Source organism: Calliphora vicina, chromosome 2 (assembly GCF_958450345.1).
Source record: "Calliphora vicina chromosome 2, idCalVici1.1, whole genome shotgun sequence".
Lineage (NCBI taxonomy): Eukaryota > Metazoa > Arthropoda > Insecta > Diptera > Calliphoridae > Calliphora > Calliphora vicina.
The window spans coordinates 59193923-59218964 of NC_088781.1; the positions used below are offsets into that span (position 1 = coordinate 59193923).

At 30.2% G+C, this 25042-nt stretch overlaps 3 protein-coding genes across 8 annotated transcripts in view; 2 read left to right on the forward strand and 1 right to left on the reverse strand.

The window, feature by feature from the left end:
* Nucleotides 1–481: 481 nt before the first annotated feature.
* LOC135952281 (uncharacterized) lies at nt 482–1703 on the forward strand. The gene is made up of 3 exons (XM_065502148.1): nt 482–844; nt 997–1476; nt 1537–1703. Exons 1-3 carry the CDS (start codon nt 631–633, stop codon nt 1551–1553), a joined length of 711 nt encoding a protein of 236 aa, XP_065358220.1. The 5' UTR covers nt 482–630; the 3' UTR covers nt 1554–1703.
* Nucleotides 1704–2733: 1030 nt separating this feature from the next.
* Brd7-9 (Bromodomain containing 7/9) lies at nt 2734–6168 on the forward strand. Its single transcript, XM_065499684.1, has 4 exons — nt 2734–2894; nt 2985–3763; nt 3833–5543; nt 5612–6168. The coding sequence occupies exons 1-4, from the start codon at nt 2837–2839 to the stop codon at nt 5914–5916; spliced, it is 2853 nt and encodes a 950-aa protein (XP_065355756.1). The 5' UTR covers nt 2734–2836; the 3' UTR covers nt 5917–6168.
* A 2437-nt stretch (nt 6169–8605) lies between these two features.
* Nucleotides 8606–25042, reverse strand: part of MRP (Multidrug-Resistance like Protein 1) — a 56708-nt gene continuing 40271 nt past the window's right edge. For 3 of the 6 annotated variants that reach the window (XM_065500651.1, XM_065500649.1, XM_065500648.1), the window contains exons 12-15: nt 13998–14215; nt 12382–12885; nt 11924–12305; nt 8606–11822 (exon numbers count right to left, since the gene is read on the reverse strand). In XM_065500651.1, coding sequence (XP_065356723.1) covers nt 11631–11822; nt 11924–12305; nt 12382–12885; nt 13998–14215 — 1296 coding nt within the window. In that variant the 3' untranslated portion in view covers nt 8606–11630. Of the gene's footprint in view, nt 11823–11923; nt 12306–12381; nt 12886–13997; nt 14216–14971; nt 15193–23702; nt 23921–24517; nt 24739–25042 lie in introns of all 6 variants that reach the window. The other 3 variants (XM_065500652.1, XM_065500654.1, XM_065500653.1) reach the window with 3 other exon arrangements.

The following is a 25042-nucleotide window of genomic DNA, read 5'->3' on the forward strand; positions in this document are numbered from 1 at the left end:
TTTGGCCACGATCGGGGCGAAATAATTCAAAACATTTTGAGGCATACAAAAGAGGTTATAATTTTTTAAATGCAGCTATGTGAATAAAAAATAGCTTTAAAGTTGAAATAATCCACATATGTGGATTGTAAACGATTTTTTTAAAATAAATTTATAAAAAATATTAATTATTTCAATCAGTTCATTCGTAAAGAAGTACTTTCATTTTATAAAGTTTTCAAATTCCTATCATGATACAATAATTGTAGAAGGTAGAATCACTAAGGAGAGTTTTCAATATTTAGCCCTATAACGTCAAGCTTTGATTTTGATTTTTTTCATATTTTTTTATATTTTCTTTTGTTTGACGTTACAAGAATTGTATAATTGAGAATTTATTTTCTACTGGATGTACCTTATGTTGTTGTATCATGATTCCTATTAAATTTTGATGTTTTTAAAAATATCGATTATTTTCTACACATTCCTAAAATAATCGATGTTTTAAAAACATCAAAATATAATTAAAATATTTGGCATTATAATATTTAAAATAAAAAAAAAAGAAATAACAAAATTTATAATTAAAGAATATAATTTTGAATCCTATTATTTTGATAAAATATCTAAATTTCTAGTGTAATTAAAAAAATGTACAACATCAATCGCTTAAATTTAACCCAAATGGTCAATAAAAATATACTCGGACACCAGGAAAACAAATTTTTTAATGCCACTCAAATCAATACAGAAGATTTCTATGAACAGGAAAGATATACAAGGAAAATTAAACAAGCTCAAGAACGTCATAATTTAGCTGGCAAAATAAATAATATTGTATTTCATGTACATGAAAAATTAAGAGGTAAAATACCATAGTTTTTTTTAATTTCTAAATAAGTATTAAATGTGTATCAATTCCTAGTTGTAAATTTTATGAATTGTTTAACCCCTGAACTATTTTAAAATTTAAGGTTTTAAAATTTTGTACTCAAGGAATTGTTTAATTTTTTTTAGAACGCCAATCTTCACCGAATAAATTAAAAGCAAAACCGGTCAAAAATAAATCCAAGGAAAAGATCATTGAAGAAAAACAACTAGTTTCTTTACAAACCATCGAAAATCTAATTAATTCGACTGACAATATCGAATGCAAGAACATGAGTATACCTCGCATAAAAGCTTTATGTAATGATAAACAACAAAAACGAGTCCATAAATCCACAAAGACATCAAATTGCAACAACTATGAAAATCAGAAGAGACTTGCAGGAGTCCTTCAACGGCAAAATGAGCTGCAAAACTTGTTAGAAGAACAGAAACTGATAAAACAAGGTCGTCATTCTATAGCACAAGATATTTTTGCTATGCGCCATTGTTTAGACGATATACAGCATCGTGTGAATAATTCCCTTAAACAACTGGACAACAAAAAGACTTATTGTGAATGTCATGGACTGATAACTGCAAAAAGTTGTAAAAAGTGCTTTGAAAAAGGTAAAATTTTAAAATATTTGAAGTCTAAAGTCATGTATTTAAAATGTTTTTACTTTCTAGAGACTAAACATGATTAAGTCCCGCAAACCCAGCACACAATGCACTATTCCTGGTAAAAGAACTGTTTAATAGAATTTAAACATTTTGAATACATTTGTTGTCAATAAATTTTAATAATTCAATTTATGCTTAATTCAATGAAATATTTATTTTGTATTAAAAATTTTAACGAATAATGCCCAACATCACAGTATCATTTTATATAAACCTATATATTTATATATATTTGATAAAAAAAAGGTTTTCTGGATCTAAGTTCAGAAACTTTGAATTTCAGCATAAATTTGATTTTTCTAAATTCATATAGTCAATTGTTACCTTGACGAAGTGGTCGTCGTTGATACTGGCCAAAACATTTTAAAATTTGTATGAAATTTTGTAAAGGTTTCTTTTAAATTTTGGAATGCAATGTTTATTATAAAACATTTACATTTACTGCTAACCCGCTATTGGAAAAAAATAATTCACTGACCTAGAAATCACTAATTGTTAACAACAATATAACCTATCCAGAAAACTTCGTTTTACTTATATTCCTGGAAGTGTTGGGTGTTTTACATTTAGAAGACTCGAAGTAATAACTTTCCATCCATTATTAACTTTTACTATAAAATTGAACTTATCATTCAGTATCAAACTTTATTTTGGAAATATTTTATTCACAAAATTTACATATCAGTTTGCTTTGATTAATTTGTTAGGTAAGATTTTGAATTAACATAATTAATGAGGAAGTGCAATTATTATTTAATAATAATAAATTTGAGTTGAAAAAATTTAATTACTCATTCAGATTTGATTAAGCTATTTTGTAATGGATTTGAATTAATGCAAAATTTAATGATTCAATAATGAATTATTCTATAGAGAATTAATTCACAAAGGAATGAATTCACTACGTTTGAAGTACTAAGAAATTAATTCGTAATGAATTCTTTATTGGAATGGTTAAGAGAAATAATTGAATTTGATAATTAAAATTGATTTAAGAATTAATTCGTTCGAACCTTTTACAAATAATACCGTTACCGTTATTTTTAGCTAAAAATTTAAATTTTATGTACTATTTTTGAGATTTAAGCGATTTAATTAGTAATAATATTGGCAGCAGTACTTGTATACAGGGTTGTATTTTTTTGGTATTAAAACAATTAAATTATTCCTGATCTTTTGCAAGCAACAGTGTGTGAGAAAATCAGAAAGCGTCATTTGCGGTGCTTGCATTGTGAAAATTTGTAATTTTAGTGAAAATAATTAACTAAAAAACATTAAGTAAATATTTTATAATTGAAAAAACATTATGGGTTCTTCGAAGAAACATAAAAAACACAAATTAGAAAGAAGGGAGAAATATGAAGGTGAGTGAAAGCCAACAATGACGGAGACAATTTTCCAGACAGACATTAAATGCAGTTGCTAATTTGTTTTCTTTAAATCTACAACTTTAGAATATAGCCACAATACGGATCCCTCCAATTTGCAAAGAGGCCTAAAGTTGATATTAAAAGTGGGACCTAATAGCACCCCCGAATATTCAGCCGATGGCTGCTCTTTAACGTCCACCGTAGCTGGCCCTCCCACGGCAGCTGAGGCTATGTGCAGCAGCCCCTTGATGCTGGAGGACTTGGAAGAATATCGCGAAAAGCACAAGAAATCCAAGAAAAAGAAGAAGAAAAAAGATCGCGAGAAGAAGCACAAGCACCACAAGGAAAAGAAGCGCGACAAGGGTGAACGTCATATAAGTGAAAGTCCCAGACGTGAAAATTCTTCGGTAGAACATATTGAAGATTTAACTTTAATCGCCAGTCAAGATTCACAATCTCTGCCTGGATGTTCTTCTTTTCAAATACAACGTAGTCCTAAGATTGTGGCGGCAGGGCCGCCTTCGAATATTGCTTTGACGGCCGACGGTGATAGTAGTCAAGACGGTTTTAGTTTTATGGACGATGACAATTCACAACCTTTGCCGGAGAATATTCTCTTCTATGCAAATATGACTACCGACAATTCGCCTTCTTGCAGGCCAGTTTCTAAACCGATTGTACCCATAAAATCGGAAGACACAATAATCGCTTCTCCATCGTCTTCATCTATACAAAGTATTTCAATGGGACCCACATCAAGTGGAGGTATGGGTAATGACGGTGTTGGGTTAGGGAATGTGACCGTACCAGGAAGTCCAGCTACTAGTATTGGAGGTATTAGTCCCACAAAACCATTAGCGGAGGTAAGAATTAAATTTTGAAATCCTAATTTAAAAATCTCAAATTATTTCCTATTTTTTTAATCTTTCCAGTTAATGATACCATCCCCTTCACCATCCACAGCCGCTTCCACGCCAGGCGGTTGTGGTTCTTTGGCGGCCCTAACACCCAAACAATTGGAGGCACCCAAAACACCCAGTTCATCGAGTGAGTCGGGACGAGAACCACGCACATGTGTATTGAAATTGAAACAACAAAAATCTCCACTAAATAAACTACTTGAACATCTGTTACGTATTTTGGAAAAACGTGATCCTCATCAATTTTTTGCTTGGCCCGTGACCGACGATATTGCTCCGGGCTATTCAAAAATCATTAGCAAACCCATGGATTTTTCAACGATACGACAAAAAATCGATGACAACGATTACGGTACCTTGACGGAATTCACCGATGACTTTCGTTTGATGTGCGACAATGCCATACGTTACAATCATGTAGATACTGTGTATCATAAGGCCGCCAAGCGTCTGCTACAGGTGGGCATGAAACATTTGGCACCCGACAGTTTGATGAGAAGTCTTAAGCCTTTGTCGGGTTATATGCGGGAACTAACAGTAAAGGAGTTGGGTTTCGAATTAGTACAAAATCATGGTGATTTTCCCGCCTATGACCATCATGCCATGGCTGATTCGGCCGATGAGGGAGCCTCGACGGGCACAGAGGAACCCTTGACTCAAGCTCAAATTGAGGAGGAGAGAAAACGTAAAGCCATACGTTTGGAAAATCAACCCAAGACACGTTTTGAACCCTATGTCGATGATTTGACTTCAGAAGAGATTTTAGCTCAAGTACAAGGTGCTGCTCAAGCAGCTAAAAAACGTTTATCGGCCAAGGAAAGAGCCCATAGAATGGGTTTCTTGAGACAAAATAAAGATGGTTCTACCTCTCTGAATGTACTCACGAAAGATGAAAATGAAGGGCCCGAAAAAGTTGTTTCCCTGGGCGATTTAGTGGGTAAACTTAAGACTGGCTCGGGACAAGTGCAGGGATATCGCGAAGACAAACGTAACGAAGCTAAACTGGTGAAACCCTTAAACTATGGACCATTTGCCTCCTTCGCTCCCACATTCGATTCACGTTTCTCTACCCTGAATAAGGATGAAACCCAGTTGGTATTGGAAACTTATGGTGATGCAACCAGCACTGAATATGCCGAAAGCATTTTACAATTTACCAAAGATTCCTCTTATGCCACCATGTTGGCCAATGGCCTACTCGATATCCTAACAAATGGCGAACATTCCAAGGGCATACAAGACCTCTACGATCTACAAGTACAAAACTATGAACAACAGGAGGCTCTAAAATGTTTCAACAGTGCCGGTCCCGTGGTAGACAGCTCGGCAAGTGTGGAAACTCGTGCTGAAATTGAACAAGAGTATGAAAAGTATAAAAATACCCGTATTGATTTCAATCGCCTGCGTAGCTTAAATGATTTGGGCATTAAAGTCGACTTTTTGGATGATATAGAAAAGGAAATGAAGAATTTCGAATTGACACGTAGACTGCAAGAACATTTGAGCAATAATTTGAACTTGATTGATAAACTAAGGAATACACAACATGACCGACTCTCACAGCCATTGCCGCAGCATTTGGGTCTTGTACAGCCACCCTCTCAAGAGGAAACACAATTGGCTCAACAAATTACCCAGCAATTAACTGATGTTGTTAAGAAGTTGCCACCCTCGGCGATAATAGATCCCTATGCCTTAAGAAAAGCCATGGGATTATCATTTGGTAAGACGTATATACAAATAAAATTCTAGACTGATTTATTTAATATCAATTATGTAATTTCTTTGCAGTTGGTTTACCACCACCACCAGAACCCCAGCAACGTTTACAGGTGCCTGCTCTTATACAACAACCTGTGGCCTTGCCCAATATACCTTTCACACAAAACCTTCCTTCCACATCGTCTGCTGCAGCCCAACAAGATGGCAGCAGCAATTTATCGATTGCCATGGACATAGATGAAGATGTTTCGGCCTCAGCAGGTGGCGATTTGGAAAATGAACTGCGTGAATTTTTAGAAAGTGGACCTGGTCTACATGCCGCCTCCTCAACAGCAGACGATAATAATTTGATGGCTCAATTACTTATGAATTAAAATTAATTATATTGTTCTTTCTTTACTGTAGCTTTATATTGTTTTTAATTTAACATTTTAATTTTTTTTAACGATTCCATCTTTATTTTTAATGTAATTTATGATGTATTGGACTTTTCTTAAGCTGTTCGATTTTTTTAAATATCCTTAAAATTACAAATTTGTCTCCTAATTATAATGGTTATAAATACATTTATATTTAAAACAAAGAAATTAAAATAGATTTGTGTATAATACAGAATTAATTGAAAAGTATTTGTTTTGATTTCATAGTAAAATTTACCACCAATAAAATGGGTGTGTCGAAATAGGTAGTAGACCCACAAAATTATATGTATTCTGGGTCCTTATAAATTCTGAGATGTTTGTTTGTCATTAGCACGATAGGGCCTAGAGGGAACGAACTAGGGGTATGACATTTTCCCTAAATATTCTATGTTGATCAGAAATATTTGGTCCAACCATCCAACGATTTTGACCTAGAGTACATTATTTATGTTGGAATAATCTCTAGAAATATCTTTTAGAAAATATTAAAAATATTGTACTTTAGTAAACATATTATTTCAATAGGCATATATTTTTGGTAAAAAATATATCATTTTGAAAATTTCTATCAAGGCGTATTAACAAGGTGAGTGCATAAAATCAGCTGTTTCTTAATTGGCTGTGGTTTTATGTACACTATATGTCAAACTTTGTTTATGTTTACATTTGTTATTGTAAATAACATAGTAATATATTAATTCGCCTTGATTTTGACATTTACCGTACATTTTAACAAAAACAAATTGCCTGTTGTTTTTGCATTGTTCTATTTGTTGCCGGGACGCACTCACCTTGTTAATACGCCTTGATTTCTATAATATTCAACTTTAGCCTACTTTTGGAATTGTATAAAATACTAGCTGAACCCGGTCCGCGTTGCTGGCCCTTACAATAATTCTGTTTTATATTGCAACTCGATTTGAATATACAGTGTTGGGCAAAAAGTTTGGCCACAATTACTGACCTTGAAATCATTAGCGGTATAGTGTAAAAATTTGATTTTACCACGCCACTCGCCCACAGACCGAAAATCAAAAATCTGAAGATTCACTGAAAATTTGATAAAAATCGGTCCATCCATATCTCCGGAACCACTATGCCGATTTCGTGCAAACTTAAACACCTAAACCATCTACAGACCATCCCCAACGTACCCTGAAATTTTGGTTGAAATCGGTCTACCCGTTTTCGCAGTTAGTGGTGACATCAAAATGTACACTTCTTTTTATATATAAGATTTAATAAAATGTTTGTTCGTATGAAATTTTTTACGTCAGCATACCTTTTGTTACCAAATGTAAAGCAAAAAATTCCAGAAATAAAAAAAAAATTCTGTTTTTTAGAGTTTCTCCCATTCAGTCCGGGGTGGTAAAATAATATTATGAATGATTTGGAATACATCAAAGAATCTAAAACTGTGAGAACACTTAACTTAAAATTAAATAAAAAGGAAGGTCCCAGAGAAATCCCAATTAGCATATTTTAGGTGTTTTCTGGTTTAGATATATTTCAAAAAAAAGATCCCTAAGAAACTTGTTTCCTAGGAAGTAAATAGTATAGTAATGACAGTTTTTTTATTAAATTCAAAATAGATTATTTTTGGTCTAGTAAACGATATTGCTTTGAAACTTTTTTCATATAATTTTCGTATTTATTTTTAAGTAACAGAAATAATTTTAATAATTGTGCCCGATAATCACCCTTATTCTACTTGGCGTCGTCGACATCGTCGTCAATATTGAGTCAAAAAATGGTATATGTTACGCCGATATCGATAACAATTGGTTACTTTTGACAGCGTTTTGTACTTTAACCCGACTTATAAAAGTATAAAATTCTGTCAAAAGTTATCAATTGTTATCGATTTCGTAGAAACACATACCATTTTTTGACTCAATATTGACGACGATGTCGACGACGCCAAGTAGAATAAGGGTGATTATGAAAAAACTGGACCAATGTATGGTGAAATTTTGAATTTTGAAATGCTTTTAACTTAATAACTATCAGGCCTGTCACACATTTTGTTCGGAATGGTTTCAATTCCATAGTTTTAATTTCGATCGATTTCGTTTTAGGTTCTTCAGATTCCATGTAATTTATTTCAAAAATATTTCATAATTCTGTATTTCTGATTTTAATTTGACAGAGTTTTTCATATTAAAAAAAATGTGATGGTTTTGGTACAGAAATTGATTAAAAATTTTAGCAAACCAAATAATTACAATCAAATATCAATTCCACTTTGACAACTGAAAGTGGTTGCATTCCGAAATGAATTTTCGTTTTACTTTTTCGGAATGGAATTATGTGACAGGCCTGTATAAAAGATGAAGTGCACACGCCACTATGTTTTTTATAAACCTAATCAAGGGCGTTAATAATAATATCGTTATCGAATTTTTGTTTTGAGTCACCAAACATTTTTAAACAAATTGATTATATGTATTTTAACAGTCCTCTTTGTGATTCCGAAACCCGTTCAGTATGCTTTTGGAGATATCAAGCATGCTTTATGTCCACAATTTTAAAGAATTTTATTTGTGTTTCCAGATCATATATTCGTCATCACTTGAGAAAAGTTTTACAAATAATAATTTAATGAATCTGCTTCTATTCTAAAATAATTAAAAATATCGTGTTCATTTCATATTATGTTTATTTGTAAATTTTTCATTATTACAAAATAAAAATAGAATTGATCATTCAAAAGTACTTAAATAACTGCTTAACTAAATAATATATTTAAAAAAAAAACTATTAAAATAACCAATGTGTTGTTTTATATACGGATTTATTGCATTTTTAGGTTTGTGTTCTTTTTTGATTCTTTAGTTTAGATTAGAATAATAAAATTTATAAAAAAAACAATTACACTAAATTTAGAGCTGAATGAACACAGAGTGTAGTTTTAAAGTTTTGGTTTTAATCGTTTAACATTGTTTTTTATTTTTTAATATTTAACACTTTTTAAATGAAAAAGAAATTAAACAAAAACTAATTAAAGACGGAGGTTTATTATTACACATATGGAGGCTTAAAAAAATTGGTATTAGTTTTGTTGTTTTTTTCCTGTTGCAATTAAGTTACATTACTTTTTATAAAAATATACATTTATATAAAGTTTGTTTATTTTTACTAAATAAATTTGTTGAATTATATTCTTAGCTAGAAAAAAATTAAGTATTTTTCGGTTTTTGCGTTAGTAATAAGTTTTATACATATAAAAATGAGTTAGTTAAGTATTTCCATTATTTTTTTTTTTTTTGTTTTTTAAGATCTCGTTTTAAGTAAATTTGTTTTAAATTTAGTTTAAGTAAAAGTTTTTAATAGTTTTCCAACTATTTTTATTTTTAATTAACTACATTTTTAAGTTTTTGTTTTTTTAGAATTTTTTTTAAAAAAAACAACACCAATTTATACACATTATTAGTTTAGGTTTTTTGAAATATTGGAATTTGTTTTGTTGTAACCAAATCTTTAGTAAATGTTTTAAAGTTATTGCTAATTTTGAAATTGTATTAAATAAAATCCCTGTAAAGTTTTTTTGTGTCGCTCATTTTAACGATGAATTTAACAAGATAGTCTACCCTGTTCCGGAAATCGAGTGATTTCAAAAACGAAAAAATGAGAAATAGATGTTCTGCAAATCGTACGATTTTTTACTTTGAAACAGGATTGTTTATAAGTAAATTATGTGGATTCGATTTACAGAGAACCATAATATGTGAATTGCTTTTAAAACGAAATCGTTAATCGAATTTGATACAGAACAGGGAGAATGTTAGTTAAAAAGCAACTGCCTAACAATTACAAACAGTTTGTCAAGCTTGAAATACACCAATTGCTGTGTAATTAACACTATCTTGTGATTTTATTATTAAAATTAATGATTTTGTTCTCTTGCCAGTTTAACTACAACTCTAAGATTTCAATAAATTTTAATTTAACATATGTTTTATTAAGATCTGTAGTTTCTGACGAAAAAAGGCATTTTGTATTTAAATTTTATATATTTAAAAATGCATTACATGTAATTACACGTTTTCGATTTGGTTACATTTCCAATTTCTAGTTTTAAGTTCATATTTGTCCATTAGTATACATACCAGCATGTATACAACAATATTTTACATACTTATATATTGAGGTAGCATTTACAAACATTTAAGCTAACATTTTTATTTCATCTGCTATTCATTTTTTAACAATAATTTGTCTATAGTTTAACAATAATTTTATGGTTTTGAAATTAAAACTGATTTAACTTGTTGTATATTGTATTAATTAAAGATTATACTGTACTTTCAGAAGTTCCGGTTAAACGTTTACGACTTTAAAACAAAAAATAAAATGAAAAATTAATAAAATATTTTTTTAAAAATTTTTAAAAAAGAAAAAATTTACTTTACTTAACTTTAAGGAAAATGTTCAAACAAAATTGTAAGATAAGTTGCTAAGTGTTAGGAACAATTTCTTTTAAAGTAAAGTAAAAAGATGTGTGAAGTAAAGCTCTTTATGAATAAATTAAACAAAAAGCAAAATACAATATTTAGGCCTGTCACACATTTTGTTCGGAATGGTTTCAATTCCGTAGTTTTTATTTGGGATCTTCAGATTCCATGTAACTTATTAATTCAAAAAATATTTAATAATTCTGTATTTCTGATTTTAATATGACAACGTTTTTAATATTAAAAAAAAGTAAAGTTTTTGGTACAGAAATTGATTAAAATTTTTAGGAAAACAAATAAATATAATGAAATTTTTGTTTTACTTTTTCTGAAGAAGCAAAATGCGGAATTAATTCCACTTTCGATCGGAATCGAATTCTGTGACAGGCCTGATTAACTCAATTACTCCCATTATAATAGGAGTTTCTCATAATGAAATTTTTATTTTGTAAAAGCATTATAAAACAAATTTTTATGGAAATTTTGTTTCATAAACCTTTTACAAACTTAAAAATATTTGGGAGGAACCAAATTATTTTTTTTATCGAAATTTTGCGTTTCATCCCCTTTTATTAAAAATAATAGCTTAAGGATTTAGTAAAATAGAGTATTTTTCTTTAATTTAATATACATATATATTAAATATAAAAAAAATATTTGTTTAAAAACAAAAAAAAAGAAATTATAAAAATTAAGTACTTAATATTTAAGGCAGTTGTAATTTATTGCTACAATTATTACAATATTCATCACAAAAAAAATACTCTGCTTTAGCTAAATCCTTAACTAAAAGAAACAAACTAAAAATGTTCAAAACAAAACTTTTCAAAAATACATTCCTGTATAGAAATTCAAATGTAACTAAACTTAGCAACATGAAGGTTTAGCAAACATTAGTAAGTAAAATTTAAACTAAACAAAAACATAAAAATAAACATAAATTCATGACTCAGCAAAACCTTCAACTTAAACAAATTACATCCTGGCAATTCTAATGCATTCTTCTTTGTTTCAACTTTAACATAAAATATTTAAAATAATTAATTAGCTTAAAATGTTTGTTCAGTGTTTTTTTGTAAAATTAAACTTTTGGCATGCTTTTGTGTATTGCGGGTTGTTTTTCAATGGGATTTTTCTGTTAGCAGGGGATTTTTTTAAGTAAATAATAAATAAAATACAAAAAAAATATATAAAAGAAGAAGTAAATAAAAATTACACTAAATTGGCATCCTTGGCCATACTATAGAAGGCAGATTGTGAGTTGTTTAATAGATTTTCGGGTGAATCGAATTCAGAAATTTCACCCTTATCCAAAACAATGACTTTGTCGGAGTCCAAAATCGTATTCAAACGATGGGCAATAGTTAAGACAGTGCAATCCTTGAATTCGGAACGTATGGTTTTCTAATAATAAATAAAAAGAAAAATTTAAAAGATTAGCAAAATTGTAATTTACAGTTTACAGTCCTAAAGAAATTGCAATACAAAACACTTTAAAAAATTACCTGAATTAAATCATCAGTTTCTAAATCTACAGCAGCTGTGGCTTCATCCAACACTAATACTTTCGTTTTACGCAATAAGGCACGTGCCAAACACACCAACTGACGTTGGCCCACCGACAAATTGTCGCCACCTTCCGAAATTTCGTGATTCAAACCGGCTGGTAGTGATTTAACGAATACCTTCAAATGAGACAATTCCAAAGCTTTCCAAATTTCAGCATCACTCTTAACCTCGAAGGGATCCAAATTGATACGCAATGAACCGGAGAAAAGTACAGGATCTTGGGGAATAATAGTTAAGCGGGAGCGCAACATATGCAAGCCCAAAGTGGCAATATCAATGTCATCGATAAGAATGCGGCCACTAGCAGCTTCAATGATACTAAACACAAGACACAAAAACACCAACAAATGTTATAGAGAAAATATAGAAAAAAACTCATTTCTCTTTAACTTACCGAAACAAGGACAGGGTCAAACTAGATTTACCAGCACCTGTACGTCCCACGATACCAACTTTTTCTCCTCCTGCTATCTTAAAGCTAATGCCGCGCAATACCAAATCCAAACCCTCACGATAGCGCACTTTGAAGTTATCAAATACCACTTGACCTTCCAGGGGCCAATCTTTGGGTACTCTCGAATTTTCCAATTCCCAAGGTGCTTCTTGTTTAGTTTCACCATACTCCTTAATACGTTCTACTGCCACAATATTGGTTTCAATGTCCGAGGACATGCGCACCAACCAATTCAATGTTTGTGTTACTTGCAGGGCATAACTTACGGAGAGACCTACCAGACCGGGATTCGTTTGACCGCCCAAGACGGCAAACAATGAGGCAAAGAGAATGATGAGATTACCAACCATTTCAAGGCGTATGGCCAACCAACGATTGGCAATGAGTGAGGGATATTTGCAGACTTGATTTTTATCCACTTTGGTGTCGGATTCATCGATAAATCTGAAAGAAATAAGTTGTGATTTTTACTAAAACTAAAACTAAGACAAGATAAATGAATAAATAAATAAAATGGCAACATTTTTTAATTTAAAATGAACCAAAAAATACTACAATATTAATAGGAACAAACTCAAGTATCTAAAGTCCAATAATTGAGGGTGTTAAAGAAAAATATATGAAGAAATTCGAGCAATCTTGCGGACTTTCAAATGAAAACTTCAAAGTAAAATAAGCGCTAGATTAAAAAATACTGAAATTGGGAATTATTATAGCAACGAACTCAAGCCCAACAATCGTGGATTGTTAATGGAAAGAACTCAAAACCAACAATCGTGGATTGCTAAATAAATCAACTCAAGACCAACCATCATGGATTGTCGAAGCAACAAACTAAAGACCAACAATCATGGATTGTCGAAGCAACGAACTAAAGACCCACAATCGTGGATTGTTAAAGAAACCAACTCAAGACCAACAATCATGGATTGTCGAAGCAACGAACTAAAGACCAACAATCATGGATTGTCGAAGCAACGAACTAAAGACCAACAATCGTGGATTGTTAAAGAAACCAACTCAAGACCAACAATTAAATCAAATAGAAGCACAACAATCGTGGATTTATAAAAGAACTCCAACTTTCTTATGCTAGAAGCACTACAATCGTGGATTTATAAAAGAACTCCAATTTATGGTTCCAAATAGAAGCACAACAATCGTGGATGCTTTAAAAGAACTCCAACTTAAGGTTCCAAATAGAAGCACAAAAATAGTGGATGCTCTGGATCCTGAGTTTCTTAAATAATCAAAATAATGTCTAATAATCGTGGATTTATAAAGAAACCAACAATCATGGATTGTCGAAGCAACGAAATAAAGACCAACAATCGTGGATTGTTAAAGAAACGAACTCAAGACCAACAATCATGGATTGTCGAAGCAACGAACTAAAGACCAAATAAGAATTGGTTTCTTGAACATTTAAACCAATACTAATACTTTAAGTAAAATAATAATAGATGTTTAATAAAATTTTAGGTTTTACTGTACGTACATAGATAAATAAAAGTCAGTTCCTATAAACGGATTTTTTATATCATTTCAAAACTTACCTATGTTGCACCGAATAAGCTCTTATAGTCGAAACTCCCGTAACTGTTTCTCCGAAATGCGAATAAATTGGAGATCTGGACACCGACTCCAAACGCATCAATTGACGCGATGTTGCCACATAGAAACGCTGGGCAAAGTAGTACAAAAATGCGATGGGAATAATCACAGCCAAGAAAATCGGTGTGGATATACTAATTACAACAATGGTGGCTAAAACCTGTATTAAGTTAAAATAAATATTTATTTAGAAAAGAGAAAACAAAACGAGATTAATATTATATAATTTAATTTCGAGATAAATATAGAAAAACAAATTAGTGAAAAATAATAAAATTAATGTGAATTTTTACCATTACTTGATTTTAATAAAATGTTTTTATGATTTTTCTCAGTGTATTATTTGAGAGTGGAAAAATAGGAAAAAAAAATTATTATAAAAATAAAAATTATAGGTTAGATTTACCTAGTGGGTGTGTTAAATTAAAAAAAAAATATAAAGAAAAATGTAGCAATTTGGCAACAATATGGAAAAGAAACGAAGATATTTTCAAATGTTTTTTTTAATATTTGATTATGCTGAAATGAAATTCATTTTTATTTTTGTAAATTGTGAAAAACAGGATAATTTTGGTTTATCCTGATTGACTAAATTAAATATCGATGGCTGAAAAGTGTAAAATTTTGTTTATAGAGTCAAAAATAATTCTCATTTAAAAATGTGAAAAAGTGGACATTTCCAAAACAAGCTGTTTTTTCAATATAGGCAGTATTACTTCTAAACAATGTTGTGATATTTTCCTTTGTGATCGATTATTTCGATTTGTGTATTGAAGTGTGATCTTCAGTAAAGCTGACTAGTTTCAAGTTTTTACTAACAATTGTAAATTAAATCTATCTAACACAAAACTGCAAGTAACTATAAAATTCAAAATACATATTTTAACCAAAATTTTAAAAAACAAAACAAATTTACCTCAAAACCACACCAAAGCATATCATCAAATAGACGTGGCAATACTGTGTCTAATGACTCAAGATCTTTTGAGAAACGTGATAAGATACGACCCAATGGTGTGGTATCGAAAAAACTCAACGGTAGACGCATAATATTTGTCAATAATGAGGAATGCAGTACGAGGGCAGCTCGTAAGGCACCAAGCCAGGGTACTATGGCAACACCATATGAGAAAAAAGCTGCAAACACAGTACAAGGTGTTAAATTTATAAATGAGAAAAGGAATGGATGGGTTAAAAAAAAGGTGGCACCATAATAAAAACATTGATTTTTGGATGGACTATTCACTTGGATAAGGGCAAGCAAAATGTAAAAGCTGGAGGAGTAGCAAACGTAATAAATGGAATTTAAACATATTTTAAACTATTAAAAGGGACTTAACTATTAACAAAGGGAATTGATTAGTAAAGTAACTATTTAACTACATTAGTGACTATGGCTATCAACTACAAATTTTATTAGCACATGACAAATTTAATTTATGCGTCTACAATCTCTGGAACTTTTTTTTAATTAACAACGAAATTAAAGGAATTTTCCAAAAATTCCATCATAAACAAAATTGAATTTCATGCAATTTATGTATATTTTAGGTTTTGGCTAAACTAAGTATTAAGTACAATATTTATTCAATTATAATTTATAAATTAATTAAGATTATTATAAAAACTTATACAAAAATAACTGTTATGGAAAAGTCCAGTTTTTGAATTTGTATAATGTTCAATTAAGTATATCTTAAAAGCCTATCATGCAGATTTATCAGTTTTGCAACCACTGAAAATATTTCCCGATTTAAGGTATTTTTTCATAAAATGGAATATTAAGGATCCAAACTGAGGTAGGAAAATTATGTTTTAATACCGTAAGAAAAGGGGTTATATAGTTGCAACAAAAATGTGTCAATCAAGTTTCCACCCAATTTCTATAGAACATTCAAGAAAATTTGCTATAAAAAACGGTTCCTGCCAATTTTCTATAGATAAGTTTCCAGCCAATTTTCTATAGAAAACATGTCCAGTAAATTTTCTATAGAAAACGTTTCCAGTCCATTTTCTAATGAAAAAGTTTCCAGCTAATTTGCTATAGAAACGTTTCCTGACAATTTTCGATAGAAAATATTTTCTAATAATTTTCTATAGAAAACGTTTCCACCCAAATTTTCTACAGAAAACGTTTCGAGTTAATTTTCTATAGAAAACGTTTCCTGACAATTTTCTATAGAACAAATTTCCAACAAATTTGCCAAAGAAAACGTTTACTGACAATTTTATATAAAAAACGTTTCCAGTAAATTTTTTTATAGAAAACATTTTCCAATTTTATATAGAAAACGTTTCCACTCAAGTTTTCTATAGAAAACATTTCCACCCAATTTTCTATAGAAAACGTTTCCAGGCAATTTTCTATACAAAACGTTTGCAGCCAATTTTCTATAGAAAACTCACCCTAGGTATTCTATAGAAAACGTTCTCAACCTTGGTTTTCTATAGAAAATTACCACCCAAGTTTTCTATAGAAAACGATTCCAACAATTATCTATATACAACTTTTCCACACAAATGCTTCCGCCAATATCCTATGACAAACGTTTTCAATCAATTTTCTATTTTTACAACCAAGCTTTCTATAGAAAACGTTTTCACACAAATTGTCTATAGAAACCGTTTCCCGTCAATTTTCTATAGAAAACATTTCCCGTAAATTTTAGAGTTTTTCACGGGAATTTTTTAATATTATTGGGTTTTCTTCAAGTTTTAATTAACATCTTTACTTAATTTTTAATAAGCAAAACATTGTCAATTCAAAATTAAAATAAAATATGTATACATTTTTTGTGAATTAACAGAATTAATTGGCATATAACGAAGGTAAAATAAAATCTAATAGAAATTGATGCCATTCCGATACAAATGACAAATGATGAATTTTTATTGGATTTTTTATTTGTATCCAATTACATTTCAAAACCAAACACATTTTTTTAGATTTTTAACGAAGTCGAAATTCTTAAAATAAAATAATTCCTTCTAGACGGGAATTCTCGGGAAATATCAAAACTAATACCGATTTCTCGGAAAATGAAAAAGTGCGGGAATAGAAAAATTCTAGTTTTATTACAATAAATTACGTTTCTTTTGATTTTAAACATTTCTGTAACGGCTTTTTGATTAGGTTTATAAAACTGAAAAAAGACCAAATAAAGTAATATTTTTATTCCCAAATCAAATTTGAAGATATAGATGAAGAGGGACTATTTAAAGAATCGTAGGAGAAAATATTTTGTAATACGAATTGGTAAATAACTCTTTCGATATTTTAAATATATTAAATATTTTAATAAATCTTCCATATTTATACCTAAAAATTATTACAATTTTGACCCTAATTCATATACACTGACTGTCAGTCCCTTAGTAAAACATTATACTCAAAAACAAACAAAAAATTACCTCAAACACACACCAAATAGCGCCATCAAATAAATCAGGTAAAGTTGCATCTATTGACTCAAGATCTTTTGAAAATCTTGATAGAATGCGCCCCAATGGCGTAGTATCGAAAAATTGTTGTGGCAGACGAATAATATTTAATAATAATTCGTGATGTAAAACGCGAGCAGCTTGTAAAGTACCAAGCCAGGGTGCTAAAGTAAGGCCATATGAAAATAAGCCTGGAAACAGAAAATTTTGCAACGAGCAATTCGACAATGCCAATTATATTTTCATTAATAAAAATACTTGTACATATGTATGTATATAATTTGATAACCAAATTGCTACGTATGTATGTTTTGATGTATAAAAAAATTAGAAAAAAAAATAGAAGAATAAAACAGATATATACAATAGAGTGACAGCCGATTTTTTTTTTTTAGATTTCAAAGAGTGCCGGGTGGAATATTGTGACACTAGGCCTAAATGTTAAGTGCTGAAAATTTGAGCCAAATCGGGCAACGATTTCTGGACGCGCATCGAGGTCAAAGTTCAGATATATGCAAAATTGTACTGTTAATATGGAATAAATAGGTGAAACTCGTTAGCTTTCTGCATTGTTTTCTAGAAATATGTAGATTTATTTATATTAATGAATATTACATTAAAAAAAAAGTTTTGGAAATTAACCCTGTATCTCCTTTGGTTCAAAATGACCCAAAAACTGTATTATCGCCAAAATTAGAGAAAAATGCAAATTTTTCAGTTTTTGAAAAAAATTTGCTACTAAATAAATACTTTTGCAATTGAATGCAAAAGAATCGAAATATGTACGTAATTATCGTTGTAATGAGATATAAATGACAAAATTTGATTAAAAAATGTTAAAGTTATTACAAATTCGCCAGACCATTACCGTGTTTCAGACCACTTGAACAAAAAATTTAGATATTTCGAGAAAAATTAAAATAAAAGCTCATTTTTACTTAAAATATGTCCATATTTACTTGTATATGAATTTTTGTCTTCGTAGGATACCGTTAACCTATTCGCAGGTATGGCCAAAAAAAATATTTTTTTTAACGGCTGTTTCAAAACTCCATTTTCAAATTTTTAAAAATTTTGTTAAACAAATTTCAGTTTTTTTCGATCATCACATTGGGGTTTATTGAGATCAAAATAGGGAATAAAAATATGAAAAAATTATGTCAATACCTCTTACAGTTTTTCCGTACCTGCGATTGAAATTTTGCGTTTTTCAAGAAAAACTAATTTTTTGTCCATATTTAGGCGAATGAGTCCAATTTCCTTACTGTTATAAATTTTAAGTAAAACTTATTCACAGTATTATAATCCTGGTAATTTTAAATATGGTCTGAAAGTTTTACTAAAATCGGAAAACGTTAACCTTAAAATCGTGAAGGTCAAAGGTCAAATTTTTCAATATTTGGAATTTCTAATGAAAAGATAGCGAAATGTTATATATTTTTGGGCCGATTTTAATGCAACTTAAGGAAAATATAACATAAAGTCCAGAATTTAAAATAACAGCACTAAAATGGAAATTAACCCTTAGCAGCACTTGGGGTCCAAATTATTCTCAACTTTTAAAATCAAGAAAAACACAACCGTTTTGACCCCAAGTCCTCTTAAAGGTTAAAATTCATTTTTGCACTGTTGTTGTAAATGCTAGACCCCAATATATATTTTCCTCAAGTTTCATGAAAATCGGCCCAAAAATATGTAACATTTCGCTATCTTTTCATTAGAAATTCCAAATATTGAAAAATTTGGCATTTGACCTTCACGATTCAAAGGTTATCGTTTTCCGATTTTAGTAAAACTTTCAGAACATATTTAAAATTACAAGGACTATAATATTATGAATAGGTTTTACTTAAAATTTATAACAGTAAGGAAATTGGACTCATTCGCCTAAATATGGACAAAAAATTAGTTTTTCTTGAAAAAGGCAAAATTTCAATCGCAGGTACGGAAAAACTGTAAGAGGTATTGACATAATTTTTTCATATTTTTATTCCCTATTTTGATCTCAATAAACCCCAATGTGATGATCGAAAAAAACTGAAATTTGTTTAACAAAATTTTTAAAAATTTGAAAATGGAGTTTTGAAACAGCCGTTAAAAAAATTATTTTTTTTGGCCATACCTGCGAATAGGTTAACGGTATCCTACGAAGACAAAAACTCATATACAAGTAAATATGGACATATTTTAAGTAAAAATGAGCTTTTATTTTAATTTTTCTCGAAATATCTAAATTTTGTTTCTAAATTTTTTGTTCAAGTGGTCTGAAACACGATAATGGTCTGGCGAATTTGTAATAACTTTAACATTTTTTAATCAAATTTTGTCATTTATATCTCATTACAACGATAATTACGTACATATTTCGATTCTTTTGCATTCAATTGCAAAAGTATTTATTTAGTAGCAAATTTTTTTCAAAAACTGAAAAATTTGCATTTTTCTCTAATTTTGGCGATAATACAGTTTTTGGGTCATTTTGAACCAAAGGAGATACAGGGTTAATTTCCAAAACTTTTTTTTAATGTAATATTCATTAATATAAATAAATCTACATATTTCTAGAAAACAATGCAGAAAGTTAACGAGTTTCACCTATTTATTCCATATTAACAGTAAAATTTTGCATATATCTGAACTTTGACCTCGATGCGCGTCCAGAAATCGTTGCCCGATTTGGCTCAAATTTTCAGCACTTAACATTTAGGCCTAGTGTCACAATATTCCACCCGGCACTCTTCAAAATTTTAACAAAAAATTTTTTCCATACAACTGATTGTCACTCTAATATACAACTACAGTTTGTTAGTGTTTGGAAAAAATGCATAAACCAAAACCTAAATAAAAATCAGATCAAAAATCAAAAAGGGGTTAAGAAATTTATGTAATACAAATTATTAAAAAAGAAAAATACATTTTAAATGTAATTTTATTTTAAGATTGGGTTTTGCTTTGTTTGAGGTACAGTGACTGAGATAATAAAAGGAACTAGCATTAAAATGAGAACTCGTTATAAAAAATTAGTTACATGTAGAATATGTTTCAATATTTTATAATTTTATGTAAAAATTCAAAATTTAAGCATTCCAGAAAGCTTCAGATCAGGATTTTTTATGATTGCAGAACTGGCGGCACAAAATATTTTATACATCAATATATGTATATGTATATTGTTGTTGCAAGAGTTAGGTTTTTGTCAACAGACTGGATTGTATCCTCTCAGTAACGCTTCAATGTATATTTTATTATTTAATCAAAATACCATTTTCATTTTATACAATTTCCATGAACTTTAAGTTTATCAGATTTTAATAATTGAATCTTGAATTGAATTTGTTTTGAACTTTGATGATTTTTAATATCTACAAAATTTGGTAAATAATCAATCTAGACAATTTTAATTCAGGAAATGGGTCTTGAATTCAGAGATCTGCTCACATTGGAATCATTACATACAAGGCCTTTAGAGATGCTGATTACTACATTGAATCAAATACCACCAGTAGTGCTGTGGTATTATCCTCATGCTCATGAATTTTCAGACACTATTTTCAGAGGACTGATTCTAGATGGAGAAATTGAAGAAACATTTGACCGGATACAATGAATAACGTGTTATACAACTCTTAAATAGAGACACGATCTTTGAAATGAGGAATTATTTTTTCATCTTATCTGCAAATGTTAATATCTTAATAACATGTAATAGGTCACATATTTGTGAACGAATAGACATTAGACGATATACCTGTGGCGACAGGTTAGATCTAAGTAGTACTCATTGAGTGTTGGTCTTGTTAATACGGATCCATATAATTTGCTAGTGGACTTCACTTTAGGTAGATGTGGTAATAAATGGCCCATGTTTTAAATTAATAAAATGTAATAAATTCACCCCTATCGTGAAAACCATGTGAAATTTATGTTCCCTCGAAGGGAAAATTGATATCGTGATATTCCCCTAAACTTTTCATTCACAATAATAGTTGATTTTGTTCGTAACAGCTGTTTATTGTTTACAAAATTTCATTTAAAAATTTCACAACATGGGGATTAAGTTGGAATTACCCAGCTCTTTATACTACAAAGAGAAGTCAATTGATTACTTTGTATATATTCCAGGTAATCTAGCGTTAAGTCAATTGTCACTTTAGAGTCTCTAAGTAACCTACAGTATAGTTACTTTAAACTATTGTTTATCTTTAGAAAGTAGTTATTTTTACACATCAGAAGCAGTCTAATGGAGAGTCAATTGTCTAAGAATTCTTTTATAATCCAGAGTTTAGTGTTTGTAATTTATGTAGGGTCTAGGACACGCATATGTTATAATAATTAGTCATATAGCTAATTCTGTAACTAGTGGTGCTAGGTATAATCATTCGGGACACTTAGCAAAAACAACTGGGTACTGTTCAAGAAAATGGGTTTAACAGTTTCAAAATTGTCAACGAATGACTGAAAAAAGCAAACTTTGTAGTTGATAATATAACGAAAGTGGAACTAAAAATGTTTCTCAAAAAAGAAGAGAATTACGGTTGACTCAATTGTTTTTAATTTTAAATTAATTCATTGTTAATAAGAGATGTGAAACCAACAAGTCTTAATAATCTCGAGAATAGTGAGTATGTCTAAAATCAAACTTCGAGGTTCTAATTGAGGTAGTAACTGACCTTAGGCATCGCACTCTAGTAGAATAGGATTGTATTGCTTCTGTAGAAGCTAATACAATATATAAGAAGACGCTTCGGAACATATTCTACTGAAACTGTTTGTGTTATTTTTCAAGTAGATATAGAATGGCTGATTGGCACTCAATGGAGAGTGCTTCAAAGTGAGCACAAGCTATAAGTGGTTACTAATAGGGGGAAATATGTAATTTGCTTGAACGATTCAGACGGAAATGACTGCTATTAAACGTACATCTAACTGGCTGAGGTATTATAGAATATCTGGAGATTACTGATAGCAAGGCTGCCGTTAACGGAATAGGAGGAGTTAGGTTAACCGAGGAATGCAGGGTATTCCTAAATGAGATAGCGAGATATTCTAGGATAACGCTTATATGGTTCGCTGCACACAAGGGACATCAGGGTAATTGTATAGCAGATGAATTGGCCAAAGGGGGTGCAATGATGGATGAGGAGCCGATCGATCCGTTTTCTGGTATTTCCCTTGCAAAATGCAAGATGGTTGTACAGCATAGACTATATGAGACTGCAGAAAACAGGTGGAGCAATGAACCCACCTGTGCTATAAAGAGGTCGAATTGTTGCCAGGACGAATCTACTTATGGAATTCCGTCGTGTGTAAATGAGGCTAATTGTTTCCTTTATTACAGGGAACTATATAATAGGGACACAGTTAGAAGGCTTGGACAACTGTACAACGACTACTGTTGAAGCTGTCGTAACGAAGCTGTCTGCCAATGCCCGGATCTAAGAAACTTCCTATCGTGTTTAGATGAGCTATCAAGAATGAATCTAAGACGAATCTACTCATCAGAGAATTTAGTTGGTTCACCTCGGAGACAACGGACGTATTATAAATACTCTGCTGTTTACAACTTTGGTATCACAATGAGATCAGTTTTGAATGGACCAAAGTGAGCAACCTAACATAACCTTGAACAATTTAAAGTATTTCCAATGATTCTAGAATCTAGAAATAATTAAAATTTGCCTTTGGAGTACAAATCGTTAGAAGTCTATTGAAATAAAAAGCTAGCGCAGTTCCAAAAAACTACGCCGTATAGCCTTAATAATTAAATATTTATCCATGTATATAAAAATATTGTTCCCGAAATTGATTCATTGTCGGTCCGAAGATAAATACGTCTATGGAAAGGTGAAATTTAAATGCCTTTTATATCTATATTATCTATTAATAACCAAGATATAGGAAAAAACATGTCAAAAATCGAGATAGTCGTTTTTTGCTTATATCTCAGCCATTTATGGCTTTGTCGATTGATATATACTCTTACCACTAATGTGAAAGGTTATATAAATTCGAAATTATGTTTGAATAACAATGGAGATTTTTCTACTGCAATATTTTGGGAACAATATTAAATTTTCTCCAGCACAGTACTTACAACAATTTAGCATATCAAACCCGTAGTTTTATTTTTGTCCCCTCCATATGTGTAAATATGTTTATATTTTCTTTTTTAATAATTTGTATCTTATAGTTTTAAAATTGTTTACCTCAAATGCACACCAAATACCACCTAATAAACGTGGTATTACCACATCAAGAGCATCAATATCTTTCGAAAAGCGTGATAATAGACGGCCCTGAGGTGTGGTATCGAAAAATAGCATGGGCAATTTCAAAACACTTGTCAATAAAACATAATGTAAAATTGAGGCAGCCTGTAAGGCACCCAAATGTGGCACTAAGCTAACACCGTACGATAATAAAGCTGTAAATTTAAAATTTTATGTTTTTTTTTAAGGAACAAAATAAAATGTTGTGGTTAAAACTTGTGGAAAATCTAAAAAGTGTAATCTGAATAATTGTCAAAGTGTGGTTGAAATGTTTAAACACAAGCCAAAAAACAAGACACAATAAGCATGGAAAAATCACTACATTTTTCCTTAAACTCCTACATGCGCCAGGTTGTTTGAATATAAGTTTAATATATTGTACATACATAGTAGTTATTACAATAACTTTAGTTAAATATATAGTTAGTAACGAATAATATAAATTATATTTTTAGCAATTTCAAATATTTTTGTTTATTTTTGAAATGGAAAATAGTTAAAACAAATTCGAGTGTTTGGGTTTCTTTTAATTTCAGTGTTTTTATACAATATGAAATATTGAAAAACACTTGAGATTGTCAACACCTCTTCTAATAATAATTATATTTTATGTGCTGCCAATTTACTACAATTTTTAAGGTTAGTTTTTGTGTTGTATTTTATATTAGTCTGGTTAATTTTTTTTCTTATTTTAGTTAAATGATTTTTCGAATTCAATTCAATAATTGTATTTCAAAATTATAACAACATACCCTAAACATTTGCGAACAACAAACTCTTATAGTAGGTGGAATTATAATGTCCAAAACATAAACATCATTTGCTAAACGATCCAAGACCCGGCCTTGGGGCGTAGTATCGAAAAATGATTGTGGAACGCGCATTATACTAAGAAAAAGTGTTGTGAACATTTTATGAGAACCCAGTAAACCACCAAGTTCACAGCACAGGGTAGCCCCTATAAAGCTTAACACTATTAGAAAATAAAACTCAATTACTGTGGAATCAGTTTAACGAGACAAAAAAATCACATATAGTAGAAGTTAGTTTTGAAAAGGACTTTAGAAACATTTTAAAGAGAAAAGATTTGAAGTGAAAACCTTTAAATAAAGACTGTAAGACAAACACATATACTAAATAGATTACAAGAAGAGTTACAAGTTGTTATATTTAGAAATCGATTTAAAAATTTCCCATTTCATTTTTAAATTTCTGCTAAATTGTTGCCAAATTTAGCTCCCTTTTTTAGACTATCACCTTAAGTTTATGTATTTTTA

Bases quoted from the DNA above. Each gene is read 5' to 3' on its own strand.
- Brd7-9 (XM_065499684.1), top strand. From the start codon at position 2,837: ATGGGTTCTTCGAAGAAACATAAAAAACACAAATTAGAAAGAAGGGAG. The intron at 2,895-2,984 runs GTGAGTGAAAGC...CTACAACTTTAG, and splicing joins AAGAAGGGAGAAATATGAAG to AATATAGCCACAATACGGAT. The intron at 5,544-5,611 runs GTAAGACGTATA...ATTTCTTTGCAG, and splicing joins AGCCATGGGATTATCATTTG to TTGGTTTACCACCACCACCA.
- LOC135952281 (XM_065502148.1), top strand. From the start codon at position 631: ATGTACAACATCAATCGCTTAAATTTAACCCAAATGGTCAATAAAAAT. The intron at 845-996 runs GTAAAATACCAT...AATTTTTTTTAG, and splicing joins TGTACATGAAAAATTAAGAG to AACGCCAATCTTCACCGAAT.